Source organism: Pistacia vera, unplaced genomic scaffold (genome assembly GCF_008641045.1).
Source record: "Pistacia vera cultivar Batoury unplaced genomic scaffold, PisVer_v2 Contig155, whole genome shotgun sequence".
In the NCBI taxonomy this organism is placed as follows: domain Eukaryota; kingdom Viridiplantae; phylum Streptophyta; class Magnoliopsida; order Sapindales; family Anacardiaceae; genus Pistacia; species Pistacia vera.
The window spans coordinates 1,397,109-1,417,763 of NW_022195630.1; the positions used below are offsets into that span (position 1 = coordinate 1,397,109).

The window sequence follows — 20,655 nt, forward strand, 5'->3', positions numbered from 1 at the left end:
TTTGAGCGTGAATTCTATCTAAGTCTACTTTATGACTTTATTAGTCTAAAGTAATTATCTAGTCAAGAAGTTATCATATTGATTTTGTCATGATTAGGCTTGCGAATAGAGACTATAACTATAGTACATGGCTCTAGATATTTGAAAAGATTGATATGCCACTTTTGGAGTGTTTAGAAGTTGAATTTATCCCACATTGTTGATGGGTTATTATGGTATATATATGTGATTGGACTCCCTCTTCCTTTGAACTAACTTTTGAGCGTGAGTTCTATCTAAATCTACTTTATGACTTTATTAGTCTAGAGTAATTGTCCAGCCAGGAAGTTATCATATTGATTTTGTCATGATCGAGCCTATAACTACAGTACATGGCTCTAGATATTTGAAAAGATTGCCGTGGTTGACCTAGTCAGCCAAAAAGAACATTAACAGTTTGTCTATAACCTAAGTGGCAAACACTAATAATCATCTAGCATTCCACTCTCATCATCTTCTCAAAAATTAAAAAGTTAATTAAATAAACTGTGAACTATAAAACCTTTCTTAATGCTTGGAGCTAAGTAGTTTAATTACCCCAAGAAGAAATTAATGAAAGCTTCAAACTAAAATCATCAATGGCTACTCCCCATCTCTTCTCTTCAATCTTCATCATATTTTTATGCAACTCAATCAAGATCAGTTCAAGTAAGCATTAACAAAAACACCAATATTCTGAATCTTTTTTCTTACTTTTAACAATACATTCATTTTTTTTTTCCAGGCACTTGCTTTTTGAATTTCACACAATTCCCATATGAATCACACAGTGAGTGTTTTGACATGGCGAAAGCTCTAATAACTCAATCCTGTTGCGGCTCAGCTCTTCTATATATCTTCCGGGCAATGGCGATAAGAACAAATCAATCCAACTCAATCTTCCTGGAACCATCCGAAGCTCAGGATTGTATCATCACATTTCAGAAACTTCACCAGAGGACCAACCTCTCCAGCTGCCAATTCCAGGATCATCTCTAATGTTCAACCCCAAATCTGTGCTCGGAAAATCTTGATTCAGTCATTAATGTTCTCGGAAAAGAAAAATATAGTTCTTTTCGATCGGATTGCCAGGGTTTATCGGAGGAAAATTACAGCGATGATGCTTGTTTTAATTGCGTGGTGTCCTTCAGAGAGTCTCTGAAAATCCTGGAAGAAAAAACTAGAGATAATTCTGAACGAAAAGAGTGTGGAGAAGCTCTTCTTCTCAGCCTGGTAAGCTCAGATGTAAACTCCCCCAATTGGGTTCCTGGAACTTTCTCCTGTTTATGGAATGAAATTCGTAAGAACAATTTTCCTCCAATTTTTGTCTCCGAAATAATTCTCTCAGTTGTTTACAGTTTTCAGGTTTTTATTTTTGAGTTTCAGGTTCTCCATTGCGTTTACAAAATCCTGGAAAAAGTTATGGTAAAAGTAAATAACCGTTGTCTTTTTACTGTTTTCTAATAAAGTTTCATCATTCTATCGAGGTTTACCGATTGAAGAAGCTTAATTGTAGGCTCTTACACAGGCTATAAATAAATTTGCAGACGGTTTTCTTCTGGGTTCCGAGAAGCTCCTTATTATAATAATTGTGGCTGCTGCTTTGGTCCTTGTAGCTCCGATTCTTTACAAGCTAACAAGGAAACAACTAAGAAATTCTCGTCAAGAAGACATTGACAATTTATCAGGTAAGCTTTCAGATCCTCTTCTGATCAGAACTTTCAATTAAACTGATCGTAGTTGACAATGGTGGATGCAGTTCCAGCTCTCAAAAAGAAATTAGAGGATGAATCAAGAAGTCCCTTCATCTGTTCTGATCTCTGTATTTTCTCACCAGAAGAAATGGAAAAGGCTACCAATTTTTTTAATCATAAGAATTTGATTGGAGAGGTTTCTATTGGTATGGTACTTATTTCATGATTTACGAAAATAAAATTATATGAACAATCCGTCATTTCTACATACGTTCGTATTTTTTTTTTTTTTTTAATGCAGACCTTGTTTATTAGTTGTAATAAACCATTTATTATCGTCATCTAACATTGAAAGACAAAATTCTCATACACAACTTAGTGCACCAAAAACTGTAAAAAAATTTCTTATAGAGTTTATTACTATCAACTAATCGTGATGTTGAAAACACTTTTAAACACAATTTTAGATTATTTTTGTTTTTTTATCTAATTAGTATCAAAATTATTTGTGTAGGCAAGGTTTATATGGGGGTTATGGCTAATGGAATGAGATTGGCAATCAAGAGACTTAATGAAGAAAAGTATAAGCTTCAAAATATGACTGATGAAATTTATAGAAAAGCAAAAATGAGACATCCAAATTTGGTGAGCACTTTGGGATATTGTGACAGAGGAGATTTATATGTATGTCTTGTTTAGGAGTTCTGCTTCGGCCATGACTTATCAGGCTGGCTTTTTGGTAAGTTATTTTCTTTTGTAAACTAAATTTTGTGCTTGTGGGCAAATTGCAAATTTGTAATCCATGCCTTATTGTTTGTGAAATTGTGACCTCTTCCCATGCCCTTAACGTGTGCAAGTCACGTCAGCTTGCGTGCAATGCATACACCAAATGATTGGATGAACGAATATATATTTGTCCCACTAAAAACTTTCCTAAGAAAAAATATGGGATGGACGTATATACGTCCTCAATGTATGCAAAACACGTCAGCTTGCATTGTATACACTGGGGTGTGTTTGTTTTATTATTTTGAGTAGTATTTTTGAAATATTATTAGTATGTAGAGTTGGGTGATTATTACCGAGGTAGAATTTAAAAATTAACAAAAAAAAAGCCCCTTAGTTTGCTAATTTAACTTAACACCCCAATATATAAAATTTTTGTAAAATGACAAAAACACCCCCACCACACACAGTTGCTAGATTCCGGCCACCATTGTCGGAATCCGACATTACAGCATATGATCGACTGGATCTGGCTAGTCGTGCGTCGAGATGGACTTTTCCAGCCAGATCCACTGTGGATCTGGCCAAAAAATGCTAGATCTACAGCTAGATCTACAGCTAGATTTGGCTGTGTTTGGTCGTCAACGACGGCCAAGGATATGACCATCGTTGATGGTCAACAACAGCCATGTCTTGGTCGTAGTTGAAGACCAGCTATGGCCAAAGATCTGGTCGGGTCGTAGATCTGGCCTTTTTCGGCCATATCCACGATGGATCTGGTTGGTAAATGATAGATCGGTGCACTATCGGCCAAATCGAGTCGGTAATGGGCCATTATTCCAGATTCCGGCTACCTTCCAACGATGGTGGTCAGAATTCGATAAATGTGGGTAGGTGGGGTGTTTTTGTCAATTTCTAAACTTTTTGGGGGGCGTTGAGTTAAATTAATAAACTTAGGGGTTTAAAAAGTTGAATAAAATATAATAGTATTTTCAGAATAAGAAAACAAACATGTATTTTGAGAATAGTATTAATAGGATAGAGAAAAATAATTAAACAAACGGACTCAAGTGATTGGATGAACACATATATGTAAAAACTTTCCCAAGACACAAAAATGAGATGGAAATATATATGCGTTCAATGTGTGTAAGTGACACCAGCTTGCGATGTGAACTAAATATGTCAACTGATTGGATGGACACTCTAAATATATATTTGTCTTATTTTTGTCCCACTGAAAACTTTCCCAAAATACAAAAGTTAGGAACTCTAAACAAGGAGCAAAGCATTGGGTTTTCTTTTAGTTATTATTACTATTTTTTTATATATATATGCTTTATTTTCAACTCTCTTTAAATTCACATTTTATATACTTGTTAGTAAGCATTTAAATAGTGTATTTTTTCAGGTGATCTAAGAACACCAATTTTATCATGGGAGCAAAGGATCCAAATATCAATTGGAATTGCTAGAGGTTTATGTTTTCTACATACCAATCCCATTGAGAAGATGGTTCATGGAGACATTAAGGTAAAACATCAATTTGGTTTACTTCATTAGTAGTTAAAATATTCTCAGAAAATTTTAATTCAGGTTTTAGAGAATTTTAAGTGTGATAGACATATCACACAAATCAGATCGCTTAAGTGGATAAAAAATAAGAAAATTAATAAACACGGTTATTAATAAATAACGTGTTATATTTGTTTTACCTAAAACTGTTTGGGTAGTCGTAAAAAGTGTTTCGGTTCATTCTTTTTTATTTTTTATTTTCTTAAATGTGTTTTTGAAGATATTAATAGTTCGATAAATGAATGATAGCTCAATTAAACAACATATTACTGAATGAAAAATTAGAAGCCAAGATTTCAGATTTCATTACAGCAAATTACAAGGCCAAGGATGGAAGAAGCCTGAGAACAACAACTAGAGAAAATGATGTGTTTCAATTTGGTGTTGTGCTTCTTCAGATTTTAACAGGAAGAAATTCAAAATCCCTTGTTGAGGAGGTTTGTTAGTTTCATTTATTTATTTCCATATATTTTTCATATTTTAAATTAACACTATTAAAGATCCAAATATATAGCATAATTCTTTAGTCAGAACGTCTTGATATTAATTTGTCAAAACCATGCGTATATACTATTGGATTTGAGTTGTAAAATATCATATCAGTTCAATGATTCTGATGAAATTAATATCAGGATGTCTTGACTTGGAAAATAATTATATATATATATGAAATTAACTGTCTTCTTATTATTGATCAAATGAAACTTGTACCATTATTATTATTATTTTTAACGTTTTGTCGTCTAAGTGATAATACCCACTTTTAGGATTATATTTTTTAATTTTTGAACCAAACTTGTTTTTTCTGTTTTCAAAAAACAAAGAGTAATGTTCAAAATTTAAACCGAAGGAGGATCTAAATACAAATCTAAAAATAAAAAATAAAAAATAAATTGAGAAATTTAATTAATATAATTTGTGCTCAAAATTTTGTAATAGGCAAGAGATGCAAAATTGAAAGGAGGAAGCATAAGTGCCATGGCAGATCCAAGATTAAATGGGGCATATGTTTCAAATCAATTCAAGAATATATTTTCAATAGCTCTTCTCTGTACAAACCCTAAAGAAAATGAAAGACCAAACTCAAATTTTATTGTAAAAAAAAATTATAGTTTGTCGTCATGGGATCAAGGTAGAAACAAGCTTGTACGATGTTCTGTTTTTGTTTTCTTTATAATAGTGTATGTAAACTCAATACAAGCTTGGTTCGGTTTAAATGATTCAAGATAATAGACATAAAATTACCAAAGACACCAAGTAAAAACCAACTATATATTATTTAACCCTATTTTAGTGTGTAAAATAAAATCTTAACCCTAAAGTAGAAAATATCTTACAAAATAGCCTAACTCGATTTTCTTAATTTTGAAAGACGAAAATACTCTTCACTAAAAATCAAAAGATTTTGAAACAGTTAACGAAACCTAAGATTGCTTATTGACGGTTATCGATGATATTGGTGGAAGAACACTACTGGTGACTTATAAGGGATATCGCGAGACCGACAAGGGTATTTGGTCTTCCGATAGGATCTACAAGAGTATATGTAATTTTCTTTCTGTGAGGTTATTTTCTTTCTAAATTATTTAATTAATTTTCTTTTTCCAAAAAAAATTAAATTAATTTCGAAAATTCAACTCAATCCTTTAACTAACCTCTATCAAGATTACGTGTCATCCACTAAATTATCCATGTCAGCAACGACGCCACTAAGTCGGTAGCTAATAATTTGTCTCAGCTGCTCTCGCCGAACTTAACAAACAAACACAATAATGAGTCTCTGATTAATCACTTTGAAGGAAAACAATCAGTTTCTTCTCACCAAACAAACACGTCCTTATTTAACTAACAAACCAAATCTTCTGTTCTTTTTCTAATTTTGCTTCTGCTTCAGCTTCTCCGTTTTCCTTTTCTTTTACAATAAGTCAAGCTCAACTCTTGTTTAAAAATCTCGAAACTAAGAGCGCTTCCTCTTCAGGTGCCAAACACGTCCTTATTTCAAAATTTTATGTAGCTCTGAGAGGTTACCAGCCTCGAAATGGCGTTGCTTCGAAGACTGTTCTATCGGAAGCCTCCTGATGGACTGCTCGAGATCTCCGAACGAATTTACGGTTTGTTCTTTCTTCGGTTCTATTTTTATATGATTTTTTAATTATTATTTTTTTTTTATCATATTTGATTATTTGTGCTGTGTTTGGTGAATTTGTGATTGTTTGTCTATCTTATTGAAACTGAGCTGAGTTGAAGATATTAGATTTTGGTTTTTATTTTTTGAAAAAAAAAAAATTTGGCTGAATTCTTTGCCGCCAAATGCGGCTTTATTGACTTTGTGAAATTAACGAAAAAGTGTTCTGTTTTCATTTGCATATCATTCAGTGTTGATTTTATCGCATTATGTCTTACTTGAATCCGCTTTTTGTTTAAAATTATATATAATTTGATGTTAGAGTTGTTGAATTGGATATTGTGTATTTTGTCCTGGAAAATGAAGAGTTAGTGGTGATTTGAAGTTGATGATGTAAAGTTTCTCTGTTTTTATTTGGAATTATGTGAATGTAGTCAAATATTGGTTATAAAAATCGGTGGAGATTGGAGAGTATGGAAGTCCAATTAGTTTAGTCTACTTGAAGTGGTTAGATTGGTGAATTCTTTTTAATTTAAGAAAAAAAAAGTTCTTTTGGGATTATCTAAAGAAATAGATTTTTGAATCGTAAAACCAAAAATGTGTGTAGAATGTGGTTGGTGCGGTGAACCATTTTCTGATTATACTATCAGATACTTAAAGTGACCAAAGTTAGTGAATGCGTGGAAATTTAACTTTGTTGAATTTCACCATGTGTTGCTGCCATACTGATGCGCTGAGCATGAGACTTGCAGAACTTTATTGGGACATAATAGTCAATATCAATTGGTGATTGTTAAAAGACATGACATGGGTGATTGAAATGTTGTGTTGCTTGTTCATGCAAAATAAAGGCAAAGTTTATGAACTTCCAGTCTTGCGAGGAAGTTGTGATTTTTTTTGGAGGTGATCAAAATAGCCTCTTGATGATTTGTGTGAGAGTTCAATTTTACCTGGCCTAGTTTGTTTTGGCAGGCTTAAAGGCTTACATCTTTCACTCTCATGTTTTATTTCCGGGAACTGCTGTAAAATTATTCATTCTATTAATTTCTTTCTATTTTATACATCTTATTTACGAAGTAGGTCTGGGCTAATTTTTTATAATTTGTTTCCATTGGTTCAAGGAAGGGAAGATTATCATTTATACCATTTGTCATTGTCCTGTACAGCTTTGCTATCCCTTTTTTCTTATAATTTTTATTCCTTTGTGAATGTTTTAGTCTACTTCTGTAGCCCACTAATTATTTTTCTTTAATATTTTATGATAGTCTCTTATAAAGAGAAGAATAACAATAACCTCTATGCTTATTTGGAAAAAGAATAAATTAATTTAGACATAATTGCCAGCATGATTTCTTTCATTTGAAACTTGAAAATTAAACTTACATTGGTGGCTAATGAGTTATCATTTTGTGCATATTTAGTTTTCAACTGCTGCTTTACTACTGATGCTTGGGAAGAAAAGAATTATAAAGGGTATGTAGGAGGAATAGTTGATCAACTACGAGAACACTTTCCAGATGCCCAGTTCTTGGTGTTCAATTTTCGTGAAGAAAAGACCAAAAGTCTTATAGCCGATGTCTTGGCTGAGTATGACATAACCATAATGGACTACCCTCGGCAATATGAGGGTTGCCCATTGCTCACAATGGAGGTCATCCACCATTTTCTGAGATCTACCGAAAGTTGGCTCTCACTTGGGCAGCAAAATGTGCTGATGATGCATTGTGAATGGGGTGGTTGGCCAGTTTTGGCTTTCATGCTGGCTGCACTCCTGATTTACAGGAAGCAGTACAGTGGAGAACAGAAGACTTTGGACATGATTTATAAGCAGGCTCCTCATGAACTTTTGCAGTTGCTCTCAGCGCTGAATCCAATTCCTTCTCAACTGAGGTATCTGCAGTACATCTCAAGGAGGAATGTAGTCTCAGAATGGCCTCCTTTGGATAGAGCTCTCACCTTGGATTGTGTCATCCTCCGATTTATTCCTAACTTTGATGGAGAGGGTGGTTGCCGTCCAATATTTCGAATTTATGGACAGGATCCTTTTCTTGTTAATGATCGAAGTACCAAAGTATTATATGCAACAATGAAAGGAAGTAAAACTGTCCGGGCTTATAAGCAGGTAGCAGGATACGCCCTTCTTTTTATTTACTCGAGTTTTGTTTTATTTGAACAGTTCTCATCTCATTAGACTGTGAGGAAGATTTTTTCTTCATCCATGCAACTCATTCTTAGTTTAAGGTGGTATGTGTAAAGAGCATTATAAACACACATAAATAGGAAAAGATATAGACGAATAATTAGAAGCCAGGCATTACATTACCTTTAAAGCACCAAAACCTTTAAACTGCCTCAGGGAGGTGAGTTTAAAATGTGAGGATTCTAGAGAATCTAAAGATATAAGACATTGAGCCGGTTGTAGGATGTCTCTTAGGGGTTTAAATTTGTAGTCATTTGTAGTTATTCTTATTCAGATTGGACTTCTGATGGACAAATTGTAGGATTGCATATCATGATTGTTCTTTAAAGTTTGATCTGTATGCATTACTAGAATAAAAGAGGTGGAGTTTCAAGGCTTCATACCGATGGAGAGACTTTCATCTTTGGATAGGAACATGTACCATATTTGCTTTTTATTGTTGGGTGCATCTTTTATGCATGCTATAAATCTCATAAATCATACAGACCTGCCTTTACAAGAATCCATAATTCTATTCGTTTATTATTCTTTCAACGTTTTATTCTTGTCTTTGTTTGCATTTTCTCCGAAAAATAAGCCTTTAGATTTGTTTTAAATTTAATGCAAGTTGTTAAGATTGACATAGGAGAAGGTATATGTACTTGATATTGCCCATTTATTCGTTGAAGTCAAAACTGTCTACTGGCAAGCAAATGTCTCTACAGCTATATTGATGGAACTATTCTTCTAAAAGGGCTACTGAAAGGATTCAACCTGACCTTTTCCATTCAACTGTGAAATAGGATTATCATATGGGTTAGTTTAGTTTTAGAAATCTTTTTTCTTTTGGTCTTGATTTTCACGTTGATGGTTTACCTGAGCCTGGTTTTTATTTATGGTTGGTGACCTAAGATGTTGTTGGTAGGTTTATGAGGTTCAGTTGTGCACAAGGTTAGCGGGTTTTACTTATATGATTTTGTGCAGTAATATATTTTATTGTTTTGGGGAATTTTTTCTTCTTTTTCTCTCTTCTTTATATTTTCATTATTATTATTATTTATTTGTCTTAAATTGCACCTACTGTTTGATCCAAAACTGAAATAAATGATTGGTGGGAACCCCTTAATATTGCTGCAGGGAGAATGTGAACTAGTTAAAATTGACATCAATTGCCATATACAAGGTGATGTTGTGCTCGAGTGTATCAACTTGAACGATGACATGGAACGAGAAGAAATGATGTTCCGGGTTGTCTTTAACACAGCCTTTATCAGATCAAATATATTGATGCTGAACCTTGATGAAGTTGACATATTTTGGGATGCTAAAGAATTATTCCCTAAGGGATTCAGAGCAGAGGTACATGTCTTGGCCACATTTGTTTGCTGTAGCTATTGGCTGGTGCTTTTGTTCTAATGTAAGTGTACTTTTTGGATGAAGATTCTTTTCTCAGACATGGATGCTGCTGCTTCAATTGTCGATCTTGATGTTTCTTGCTTTGAGGAGAAGGAGGGCCTTCCAGTTGAGGCATTTGCCAAAGTTCATGAAATCTTTAACCATGTGGATTGGTTAGATCACAAGACAGATTTTGCATTTAATGTGCTCCAGCAGTTAAGAGCATCAAATATTATCCAAGAGAAGTCAGACACTGATTCAAGCCCAAGTTTGGGAGATAGCCCTGTACTTAAGGAAACAAGCTCTACAGATCTTCAAGATAAAAAGAAGCTTACAATTGTGGAGGATAGCACTGAGAGCTCAGTGTCCTTGGATCCAAAGTCTTATTCCGTGCCCTCACCACTAGTATCTCCAGATACCAATAAGAGGAAGGAGGAAAAACCGCAAGATTCTGGGAATGCCCTTCAACTACCTAGTCAATCTGATGTCATGTCCCAACAGACACCTGAATCTTGTTTACAAGATTCACCTCTATTGGTGCCAGGACATCATGATGGATCCCAAGCTTCTGACGGCAAACCTTTGACGCATGATGATGAATCATTTGTAAAAGCAGAGGTCACTCATGAGATGATAACATCTGTTACTGTCCCAAATACCACTCCAGCTCGAGATCCAGCTGTCCCATTTAGACCTCAATCTGTAGATGTTGACAGTGTTTCATTTTCACCACCAACTCCTCCACCCCCTATCCCACCTCGGCCTTCTTTAACTTCTAGTGCCTTGAAAACTCCTCCTCCTCCTCCTCCACCTCCACCTCCACCTCCACCTCCACCTTCTGAGCTACCCTCTCATTGTCTTTCAGATTCAAATTCGGCACATTCGTCCCTTTTGAAAGAGAGTGAATTCTGTTTAGGAGATAAGCAGTCAGCGGACAGCCCCCTACCTGCTCTCAAGACTTCCATCTTAGTCACAACTTCTGATGCTTCATTGTCTACTACTACTTCCCCTCCAGCTCCTGCAAGTGCTTCATCAACTCTTCCCAAACCTCCTCCTCCACCTCCTCCAACACCACCTCTGAAAACTCCAGACTCTGGTGAAACTCCGAAATTTTTTTTCTCTACACCTTCCCCTTTAGCCTCTTCAGTTGCTTCATCAGTGACTACCTCACCTTCACCTCTTCCATCACCATCTTTGAAGGAGAAATCAGACATTGGAGCTGGACCTCCTCCACCCCCACCCCCTCCTCCCATGCCACCTTTGAAGGAGAAATCAGACATTGGAGCTGGACCTCCACCACCTGCACCGCCTCCTCCCATGCCACCTTTGAAGGAGAAATCAGACATTGGAGCTGGAACTCCTCCACCCCCTCCTCCCGTGCCGCCTTTGAAGGACAAATCAGCCATTGGAGCTGGAACTCCTCCACCCCCACCCACTCCTCCTGTGCCACCTTTGAAGGACAAATCAGCTATTGGAGCTGGACCTCCTCCACCCCCACCCCCACCCCCTCCAATCTGCTCTGGACAGCCTGCTAATTCCACAGTTTCATCTTCAGTTCCTCCACTACCCCCACCTACTCCCCCTTTGTCCTCAAATTCCCCTTCAGTCCCCTCTGCTCCCCCTCCACCTGTTCCTTTTGGTAAAGGGGCATCAAAGACTCGTGCTGCTTCCCCCTCTAGTGGTTCTCCAGTTCCTCCACCACCACTAATTTCTCCCTCTAGTTCAAAGGGTCGATTGTCACGTACTATCAGTTCAAGGAGTCAGCAAACCAAGAAATTGAAGCCTTTGCATTGGTTGAAGTTAACAAGAGCTGTTTCTGGAAGTTTATGGGCTGAAGCAATGAAATCTGGTGACACTTCCAAGTGTGTTCTATTTGCTGAAGAAAATTTTTGTTATTCAATGAACTAAGTTTTCATTGTACCTAAAATCTTATGATTTTTTTTTTGCTTACCTCTTGATGTAGGGCTCCAGAGATTGACATGTCAGAACTTGAGAGTCTTTTTTCAGCTGCAGTTGCAAATTCAGATGGTGGAAAATCAAGTCGCCGTAGTGCACAGGGTCCTAAATCAGATAAAGTGCAACTGGTATTATTATTTTTAACCCTCAGCTAATATAGTGCATAATTGAGTTTGTTCCTTTTTTTTTAAGTTGTCCGCTTTTATATTCAGCTTTTGCCTTGAACTATTTGCTGTCAAAATATTTTCTTGGAGATCCTCTAAAACAAACTTTTTTGAACATAATGTTCAAGGCGTCTTAGTTTATGAATTCTCTTTTATACGTCTTGTTAGGAGGTTTCAACCCAATAATAATGATTTTTCAGAAATTCTGATGGCCTAAATGTTCCAATTATTTAAAAAAAAAAAAATTATAATATTATAGGTTTCATTATTTGAGTGGTCATGTAGTGATCAAGGAAAGCAATTCATCTCTTAGATCCTAGGACATAAATTACTATGTTATTGGCTTCTCTTTTATATCTTGTTTTATGAAAAATTTATTCTGAGTGAACCTGTATTTGTGGTTAATTTTCTTCTTCTTGTATAATGTTGTCATTTCTTGCAGATTGACCATCGGCGAGCATATAATTGTGAAATCATGCTCTCAAAGGTCAAAGTGCCATTGCGTGAGTTGATGGTAAGATGAATCATAGTGCTTATCACCTTGACCATGTGGTTCACTGAAAATAGTATTATAAAGTTCCACTACATTTAATAAATTCATAACCCAACTTAACAAGGCCTTATTCCAGACCATGACGCTGAACTACCAACAGCCATGTCTTCAATAGGCTATGCTTGTGAATGAATATCTTGTTAGCGCGAGCTTAAACACTATAATTGGGTCTTTATGTATAAGTTTGACCTCTTAAGTCAAGTTGTTATTTGCATGGTATTAGAGCCAAGTTAACCAAGTGTAGCACACATGAAGGGGAATGTTAAAGTTTACATACATTTGTTAGACCCTTTACCTATCAACTTAAGCATTTTAGGTAAATGTTTTCTTAATCTAATTATGAAATATCTATTTCTTCATATCATACTAGTAAAAACATGTTTTTCACCCTTTCCTTTTCAGCTCTTTCAGACAGAGTTGTTTTACTTAGGGGTGTACTAGATCCAGTTGGATTGGACATTTAAAATTATGTTCCCTGCAAACCAAATTGCTTTGGTGTAGAAAAACTGGAAACCCAGGTCTTGTCACTATTGTTGTCTGGTGGTTATAATCTCAACCACATATCCCTGCTCGTCATCCTTGACCCACAAAAGGCAGGGGAAAGGAAAAATAAATTAATTCTAGCATGTAATCTTCTCAATACAACACATAAATCTCAGTGCATATTACTTTTCAATTTATTCTCGTGAATGTCCTCATTTAGAGACATGATATAATAGAAAATATTTTCTCATCTGTTATTTTATGTGACCTTCTGGAACAATGACAGAGTTCGGTTCTTGATCTAGAAGAATCAGCGTTAGATGTTGACCAGGTTGAAAACCTTATTAAGTTTTGTCCAACGAAGGAGGAGATGGACCGACTTAAGGTAGAATGAATCATAATCAGGTTATTGTTATATTAAATACTTGTTGATTTTTTATATTTCTTCTAGTAATCTTATTGCCTAAAACCAGGTACCTCAAGATATTATAGTAATATTGTTGTTTGTCTTCTTTCAGTTTTGACTTACAATGGCTTTTATAATTTGTTTAGGGCTACACTGGAGAAAAGGAAAAGTTGGGAAGATGTGAGCAGGTCTGTCAATTTATCTTTACTTTGTTATTTGTTGTCTTATTCTTTTGTCAAAATGGCAATCTAGTATTTGATTGATATTTAACTACAACATGCATATCCATTTTCCTTAATTTTTTCCTCAAATGCTCCTTATTTGTGTGCACTTGATTAGAGCTATGTTAGATAGGGATTTAAATTGGAACTTAATGCATTTACCCTGCCCAACCTGGGTTTTTTTATGCATACAAATATTTTTGTTGGACGCTGACACAAAACTATTCGTATATTAAATTCTACATTTAGTTTAAATTTAAATTCTTATTATTTGGATTTGTTCAAGAATTAGTTATCAACTTATGTAATAATGTTGATCCCCTTAGGTATTGAGTGGTGGTTTTGCATCAGATCTCAAAGAGAGTCAAAGATACTATATCTTTACAATAAGTATTCACTGCAATAGGTCAGGTGAACCAAAACGTTATTAGTAGATAAGAATATGATAGGAACCCACTCCAATAACTCAACAATTTGGGCTAGGCCATGGGTCTTTCATGAGCTTGGGTAGAACTCTCCTTGGAAAACCGGCTTGCCAAGGGAGGGTGCCAAAGCCTTTATAACCCACATGCCCACCCTTTTCCCTTTCAATGTGGGATCCCAACAGAATACATCCTAATCAATACCCAAAAGGATATAAACTTGTATCAAACTAGAACTAGTAACTAATCTTCGGTTTGAAGTTTTGAAGAAAGCCAATATATAAGGAAAAAGTTCTCAACTATCCTAGAATATGAGACACAATTTTCAAATAATTAGTTGTTGTTAATACATATGTAGAGTGGACCAAATGTTCATAAAGACTGCAAAAAAGCAAGGTTCTAAAAATCGGACTGGGCCTTGACCCAGTCAAGGGCCCGGTTTTCGGGTTGACCAGTCTGACCGGTCAATTGGACTTGTGATGTCAGAAACAAAAATATTTTTTAAAAATCGCAAATTAGTCCTTGAAAATTTAATATATTACAAAATACCCCTAAAAATTACAAGTTCCTAAAATTTTAAGATATTGTAAAAAGGCCTCAAAAATATAATTGGTCCCTGCATGTTTGAAATCTAGCAGAAAAGCCCCTGGAACCTGAACCGGACTGGAGAGGCTGCCGGTTCCCTGTCAGACCGGCTGGTCCGGTTTGGGTTTCAGAACACTGCAAAAAGTAAAGGCCAGTAAAAGCTATATAACAGCCCGCTTACAAGCACAAAGCCCCTTTCTTTGTACAACCACAACTCAAGTTAAACACTTGCACCTTCACAACCCTTTCCTACTTAAGATGAATGAGAAGAAAGAGCAATCGTGGAACCTTAGACATGGAAGCCCTGATAGAAGCAAGAAAGTTAGTTACTATATCACATAATTTTGCACTTTTTCATGTATGTTATTTTCTAAAAAAAATTTCCTTTTTGGTGTTCTTTTAGTAGATGTGTTTTTCTATGTTGTTAACATGATTCTTGGTCATACCATGCCCTTTAAAACATTTTCATCAGCTTAACTGGCACGATTACCCTCTGATATTGTTTGAATTTATAGCCTCCTAATCAATTCATACCCTTGGAGAAACTTGTGAATAATTTGGCTGATTCATGTCATCTCCTGTGGTTTCACTTAGTGTTATCTGCTGTATACACGGCAAGAAGATTTGGTTTCTGATTTTTGGCAAGTACAAAATCATCAGCTGCTGTGCTCTACTGTTCTCTGAAAACTATTTGAAACATGCTTGGTCAACTTAATATGCTTTCTGATTCTTAATGACAGTTCTTCTTAGAGTTGATGCAAGTTCCACGAGTAGAATCCAAGCTCAGAGTTTTCTCATTCAAGATACAATTTCGTTCCCAGGTTAAATAAAAGTGTTTATCTACTACTTGCTAGATATCCTGGTTTTGAGCTAGTTACTAATATAGGTTTTTTTTTTTTTTTTAATTTACTATTTAGGTTTCTGACCTTCGAAGTAGCCTGAATGTCGTGAACTCTGCATCAGAAGAGGTAAGATATATTATTTTACTCTGGTTCTTATTTGTGGAACTGGTCAAAATATTTAGGATTGACATATCCTAATGCTGTCCCGGGGTCGTCCTGTTTAGGCTGTAATTCTTTTATTCTTTATAAAATTACCAATTACCCAAAAAAAATATTTAGGATTGACATATCATTAATTTCAATACTGATGTTTCTATCAGATCAGGAACTCTGCCAAACTGAGAAGAATCATGCAGACAATTCTTTCATTAGGAAATGCTTTAAACCAGGGAACTGCTAGGGGTGAGTTAGAACTTTTGATTGCTGTTCTCTTGGAATGAAATTCACTATGGCTATAACTGTTGAGCATGTTATCAACATTCGTACTTTTATTTTTTATCATTTCAATATCTGCATTTTTTTCTTTATGCTAAAATATGAACTGTATGCATATTTTTGTAACCACTTGTTTATCTTTTTGGCTTCAGGCTCTGCAATTGGATTTCGGTTGGATAGCCTTCTCAAACTCACTGATACACGGGCACGGAACAGCAAGATGACTCTCATGCATTATCTTTGTAAGGTACTAAAGCAACTGATCCTTGTGAACATTATCATAAGGTTTGCAGTTCCTATAGATATCATGTTAACAAACCACTTGATCAAAAGCTTAAAATGTCAGTAGCCAAACCCTAGTATTAATCTCTGAAATACTCTTTATTTGTTAGGAATGAACATATTGTGTAGCATTTGGTCATCACTGCAACAATTTTCTGGATGCTCCTCTCCAGAGACTTTAATACAAAATTACTAGTGTTTTCATGCTTAATTCTGGTTTATAACTTGTAGGTGCTTGCTGATAGATTACCAGAACTTCTAGACTTTTCAGGAGACCTTACCAGTTTGGAGCCAGCAGCAAGGGTAAATCCTTTTTAATTTTGTATTGTTTGTTTTTAATAGGAAACAACTGAAATCATATTTTCTTAGTGGAATCAAATTGATAAAAGCTTTCATTTCTAACTGATGTGTGATTTCCATCTAGATACAATTAAAATTTTTGGCCGAGGAAATGCAAGCCTTAAGCAAAGGATTGGAGAAAGTGGTTCAGGAACTAACCTTATCTGAAAATGATGGCCCTATGTCAGTAAATTTTCATAAGGTAATGTAAGAATGTTAATCGACATCATTGTTTTTTTTTTTTTTTCATTGTAGACAACGGTTGATTAGTTTGTCTGGGAATAACTGCTCTTGCTTAAGATTTATGTTTTTCACATTATTGGAATAATTTATTAGAATTGAATATTATAAGCAGCAGTTAAGGCTCCTGTGTTTGTGTTAAACTCACTGACATGCTACCGCAGGTGGAAAGAGTATAAATTTCATAAATACTCATTAACTTTGTCAAAATCTAAAAGCTGGTGCACCAGATTGTGAATTGTTTGAGCTATGATAAATTAGTTCTTAGCCATATGCGCAGTGTCTGTGCTAATATCTTCTGAAAATAGTATTTTCAAATTTCAAGTCAATTAGATCGTGCCTTGGCAGTCTATGTCAAGGAAGGTAACTTTATGAAGTTTGTGCTGATAGCAATCTGACAATATTGAAATGCTTTCATGTGAATAATCAGTTTTCATGCCTTTTTTCTTTTCTTGGTTATAATTTTCATAAAACTTATAGCTCATTTTTGTTGTTCAGAATTTAAAAGAGTTCCTCCGGTTTGCTGAGGCTGAAATAAGGACTTTGGCTTCTCTATATTCTGGAGTGGTAGACTGCAAACTTTTATTGTGAAGAAAAGCGTTCGTTTTTTATACTGTTTTCTGCATGAGCCATTTCTTTACCTCGTGCTCAATGTTTTACAGGGTAGAAATGTGGATGCGTTGATTCTTTACTTTGGAGAAGATCCATCTCGCTGTCCCTTTGAGCAAGGTATGCTGATTATGACCTATTTATCATTCCGTTGATAATTTTTGTTCTTTCTATGCAAAAATCAACCTTATTGTGTGTACGTGTTTGCATATTACAAATTATAATTTGATGCAACGAACCAAGTTGAAACTCAGTGAGTTTGTTTGATGACTTCATTTTCTTGCATAGAATATAGATAGTAGCACACAGTACTCGTTTATGAATGAGTTTAACTTTGAATTTATGGATATTTTTTATTTTGGAGTCACAATAACTTGAAAAGCTTAACTTCTGGAAATGACACGTGTAATTTTCTGTCGGAAGTTAAAAATATCCAACTTTATAACACTCTTTTCAAACATTGCTGCAGTGATTTCAACTCTGCACAACTTTGTGAAAATGTTTAGCAAAGCCCATCAGGAAAACTGCAAGCAACATGAGCTCGAAATGAAGAAATTGGCGGCAGAAAGTCCGAAGTCAAAGATGAATGTTGCGCATAAGGAGTCTGAACGCATGTTACATACCCCAACCTAGAACACGAATCTCAACAGATTTTCTCATCATTGTAAACAATCCTTCTCAAGAAAGAAAATAACAGATGCTCCAGCACGCAGAGACGTACAGTGTAAGCACTGGAATCATCTCATTGATGTTGGAGAAAAATGTATATTCAGCCAGTCATAGATTAGATTTGAAATGTAAATACAAAATGTCAGAAATTTGGTGCAGACATTTAGGTTGAGCTGTGTTTTTCTGCAAGGTGAGTTTCTTTATCCCGTTGCCCTTTCCATTCCGTCAACCATGTCTTCTTCTTTGATTAAATACATGATTCCTCAATAACGCTATCCTTTTCTTTCTTATCGGGGCAGAGATGGAGTCAGCAGAATCTTGTTCTTCGGTAGGCAACAGCTGTAAGTAATTTCGAAGAAAGATTTTGGCAGATAGTTAATCTTTTTCCCCTTCAAGTTTTGGCTTTCACTTTGAATTGATTTCCACACCATTCTTTATTTAATTGAAAATTTGATCTCTTTTTACCTCTAATTACTTTTCCTCACTATGCATATCTTCCTTCATTTTCATCTTAATTGTGCTATTACTAATAATTATTTGTTTCACTTCATTAGATTTAATTCTCTTAGGTGAGGAGCATATTTAAAACATTGTTACACGTTATAATACTAGATATAGTCATGGATTCGAGTTAAATACATTTTGGTCCCGAAGGTTTAGCTTAAATAATAAGGTCCATTAGAATCTTAAAGTAACATTTAGGTCTCTTATCAGAAACAGTTGTTCAAAGCATGTTTGTAAAAGTCTAAAATACCCCTTATCTATTGATGCTTTTTTGACCTAATTGGCTTTGGGTTATCAAAGAGGCCTAACAAAATTAATGTTGATTAATATTAAAAGTAAGGATAACTACTTTAAACCCCCTAAGGTTTTTTAAAATGTAGAAACCCCCCTCAAGTACTAATAATGATGGAAAAGCTCTTGTCGCCGGACAAATGTTAATCGAGTTGACAATTCACATAAATGCAAAGGTCAAATATCATATTTGCCCTTGACTTTAAATATCTATATATAACAAATAAATCGAGGTTTTCTTAAAACTTGAAAAACCCCTTCAATGTGTTATGAGTTATGACCGTTTTACTGACAGACGGTAAGGGGTTTTGTGTCATTACTAGTATCTAACGGGTCTTTTCAAGTTTTGAGTAAGCTTTGGGGGTTTAAAAGTTGTTCCTTAAAAGTGGACTAATTTTTTATGAGTTGGTTATCAATTTCCATCAAACCAAGAAGTAAAAAAAGGGTTAGTTAGTAGCACTGATGTGTCTAGGCTACTAGTTCTTTACCAGTCTCGGAGTAAGTGAAGAAGAAGATGATAATATAAAGTTTGATGAATAATTAAATATTTTCCTTTGAAAAATTATTGCACAAAATGTCAATGTGGGTTGAGCTTGATTGATTCTCTTTTGTATATATTAATCTCAACCTAAGTACCTAACCACTTGTTTGTGTTTACATTCAACATTGACCTATGGTGTTTAGTATTCCAATTTGACAATTATATTACGCTACCAAATAAATAGGAGTTAACGTTGTCATCTGAATCATTAACTAATATGATTAAATCATGATAGAGTTTATATAAGGAGTATCGAGTTAATTGTATCTATCTCTTTGGGTTTTGGTCCACTATTCTAAGTCCTACTGTTTAATATTTTCAGTATTATAAAAGAATAAAGAATTACAAACTAAGGCCGAGAAACCCGGGAACTAAGCCATCGTAAGGATGATAGAGGAAAGCTAGCAACAATGGCTCACAAGAGACCAAGGATGTACAAATCCTACCTACTATTTAATATTGGAAAGTACCCCTTTTGAATATGAGAAACGATAGCAATTTTCTATATTTTTTATGTAGACATTTGTGAAATTCAAGGAAGGTAAATCTTAGTATTTTATATACAAAGACCTAAATCATAACTCTAGGGTAGATAAAGTCTTTCTCTGATAGATAACTTTGAAATATATTCATGATTATTAGAAAATATTATATGCCCTAAAATTATCATTTACCCTTGAAATTACTGTTTTTACTTTACAAAAGTACCAAAAACTTCTCTTAATTAACATATATTTTGTGCTTTCTGGTGAGCGTGCTTTAGAGAGTTTAAAACCCTAATTTTTATTGTTATATTATTAATTTTCTTATTGATAAATTTCTTGTAGAAGAAAAAATGGACGATTAAAATATAGAATTAGTTGATGTGTACGTAAGCTAACTCAAATACTCAAGTTATAAATAATAATAATAATAATAATAAATCTTGGTTTTACACTATAAATTTTCATCGAATATTTTGGATGCTACAAAAAATTTCCATCGTCAACTTCCTTTTTGGAATGTGGGATTTGGTATGTACCATAATGTATGGAGTATTGTGCAAGTCACGTGCCTTAGACGGAACAAAAGATTTAGTCTAATTTCAACATTATTCTCGTATTTTACACCGCTGGTTTTATGATCCTCTTTTACAATCCCAACTCTCTATGCAAATCCCAAAAAATACCCCATTTTTGGGTTTTGATTTCTGTGTTTTTTATTCTTTTTTCTCTTTCAATTTCTACATTGATTTCAGTGATATTCAATCTAAATAGATTTTATAAAATTCATATATATATATATATATACACCTCAGTAAATTTCATATAATATTATATGAAAAATTTTCAGCACGAGCGTTTTGAAATTTTTTACCAACAGACTAAGGATAAGTGCCTAAACATCCAGTGCACACTATAA

At 34.6% G+C, this 20,655-nt stretch overlaps 2 protein-coding genes across 3 annotated transcripts; both read left to right on the forward strand.

The window, feature by feature from the left end:
- Positions 1-885: 885 nt before the first annotated feature.
- Positions 886-2,411, forward strand: LOC116124724 (cysteine-rich receptor-like protein kinase 26). The gene is made up of 6 exons (XM_031410460.1): positions 886-946; positions 1,058-1,318; positions 1,405-1,449; positions 1,566-1,706; positions 1,778-1,918; positions 2,227-2,411. Exons 1-6 carry the CDS (start codon positions 886-888, stop codon positions 2,409-2,411), a joined length of 834 nt encoding a protein of 277 aa, XP_031266320.1.
- A 3,363-nt stretch (positions 2,412-5,774) lies between these two features.
- Positions 5,775-18,375, forward strand: LOC116124679 (formin-like protein 13). 2 transcript variants are annotated; one of them, XM_031410412.1, is made up of 18 exons: positions 5,775-6,124; positions 7,560-8,260; positions 9,455-9,676; positions 9,758-11,574; positions 11,676-11,796; positions 12,275-12,346; positions 13,155-13,253; positions 13,421-13,462; positions 15,243-15,323; positions 15,420-15,470; positions 15,665-15,746; positions 15,932-16,026; positions 16,293-16,364; positions 16,486-16,602; positions 17,139-17,207; positions 17,303-17,369; positions 17,719-18,108; positions 18,218-18,375. In XM_031410412.1, the coding sequence occupies exons 1-17, from the start codon at positions 6,052-6,054 to the stop codon at positions 17,880-17,882; spliced, it is 3,945 nt and encodes a 1,314-aa protein (XP_031266272.1). In that variant the 5' UTR covers positions 5,775-6,051; the 3' UTR covers positions 17,883-18,108; positions 18,218-18,375. The 2 variants fall into 2 exon arrangements, with proteins under 2 accessions (XP_031266272.1, XP_031266273.1); XM_031410413.1 differs by lacking the exons at positions 16,486-16,602; positions 17,139-17,207; positions 17,303-17,369; positions 17,719-18,108; positions 18,218-18,375 and having other exon boundaries at positions 15,670-15,746; positions 16,293-16,338.
- The last annotated feature ends 2,280 nt before the right edge of the window (positions 18,376-20,655 follow it).

What these genes read in the sequence shown, in the direction of transcription:
- LOC116124724 (XM_031410460.1), top strand. Translation starts at nt 886, where the DNA reads ATGGCGATAAGAACAAATCAATCCAACTCAATCTTCCTGGAACCATCC. An exon ending in CTGTTTATGGAATGAAATTC is followed by an intron (nt 1,319 to 1,404) that starts GTAAGAACAATT and finishes TTTGAGTTTCAG; the next exon opens with GTTCTCCATTGCGTTTACAA. An exon ending in AGACATTGACAATTTATCAG is followed by an intron (nt 1,707 to 1,777) that starts GTAAGCTTTCAG and finishes TGGTGGATGCAG; the next exon opens with TTCCAGCTCTCAAAAAGAAA.
- LOC116124679 (XM_031410412.1), top strand. Translation starts at nt 6,052, where the DNA reads ATGGCGTTGCTTCGAAGACTGTTCTATCGGAAGCCTCCTGATGGACTG. An exon ending in AGGAGATGGACCGACTTAAG is followed by an intron (nt 13,254 to 13,420) that starts GTAGAATGAATC and finishes TAATTTGTTTAG; the next exon opens with GGCTACACTGGAGAAAAGGA. An exon ending in TCATGCATTATCTTTGTAAG is followed by an intron (nt 16,027 to 16,292) that starts GTACTAAAGCAA and finishes TATAACTTGTAG; the next exon opens with GTGCTTGCTGATAGATTACC.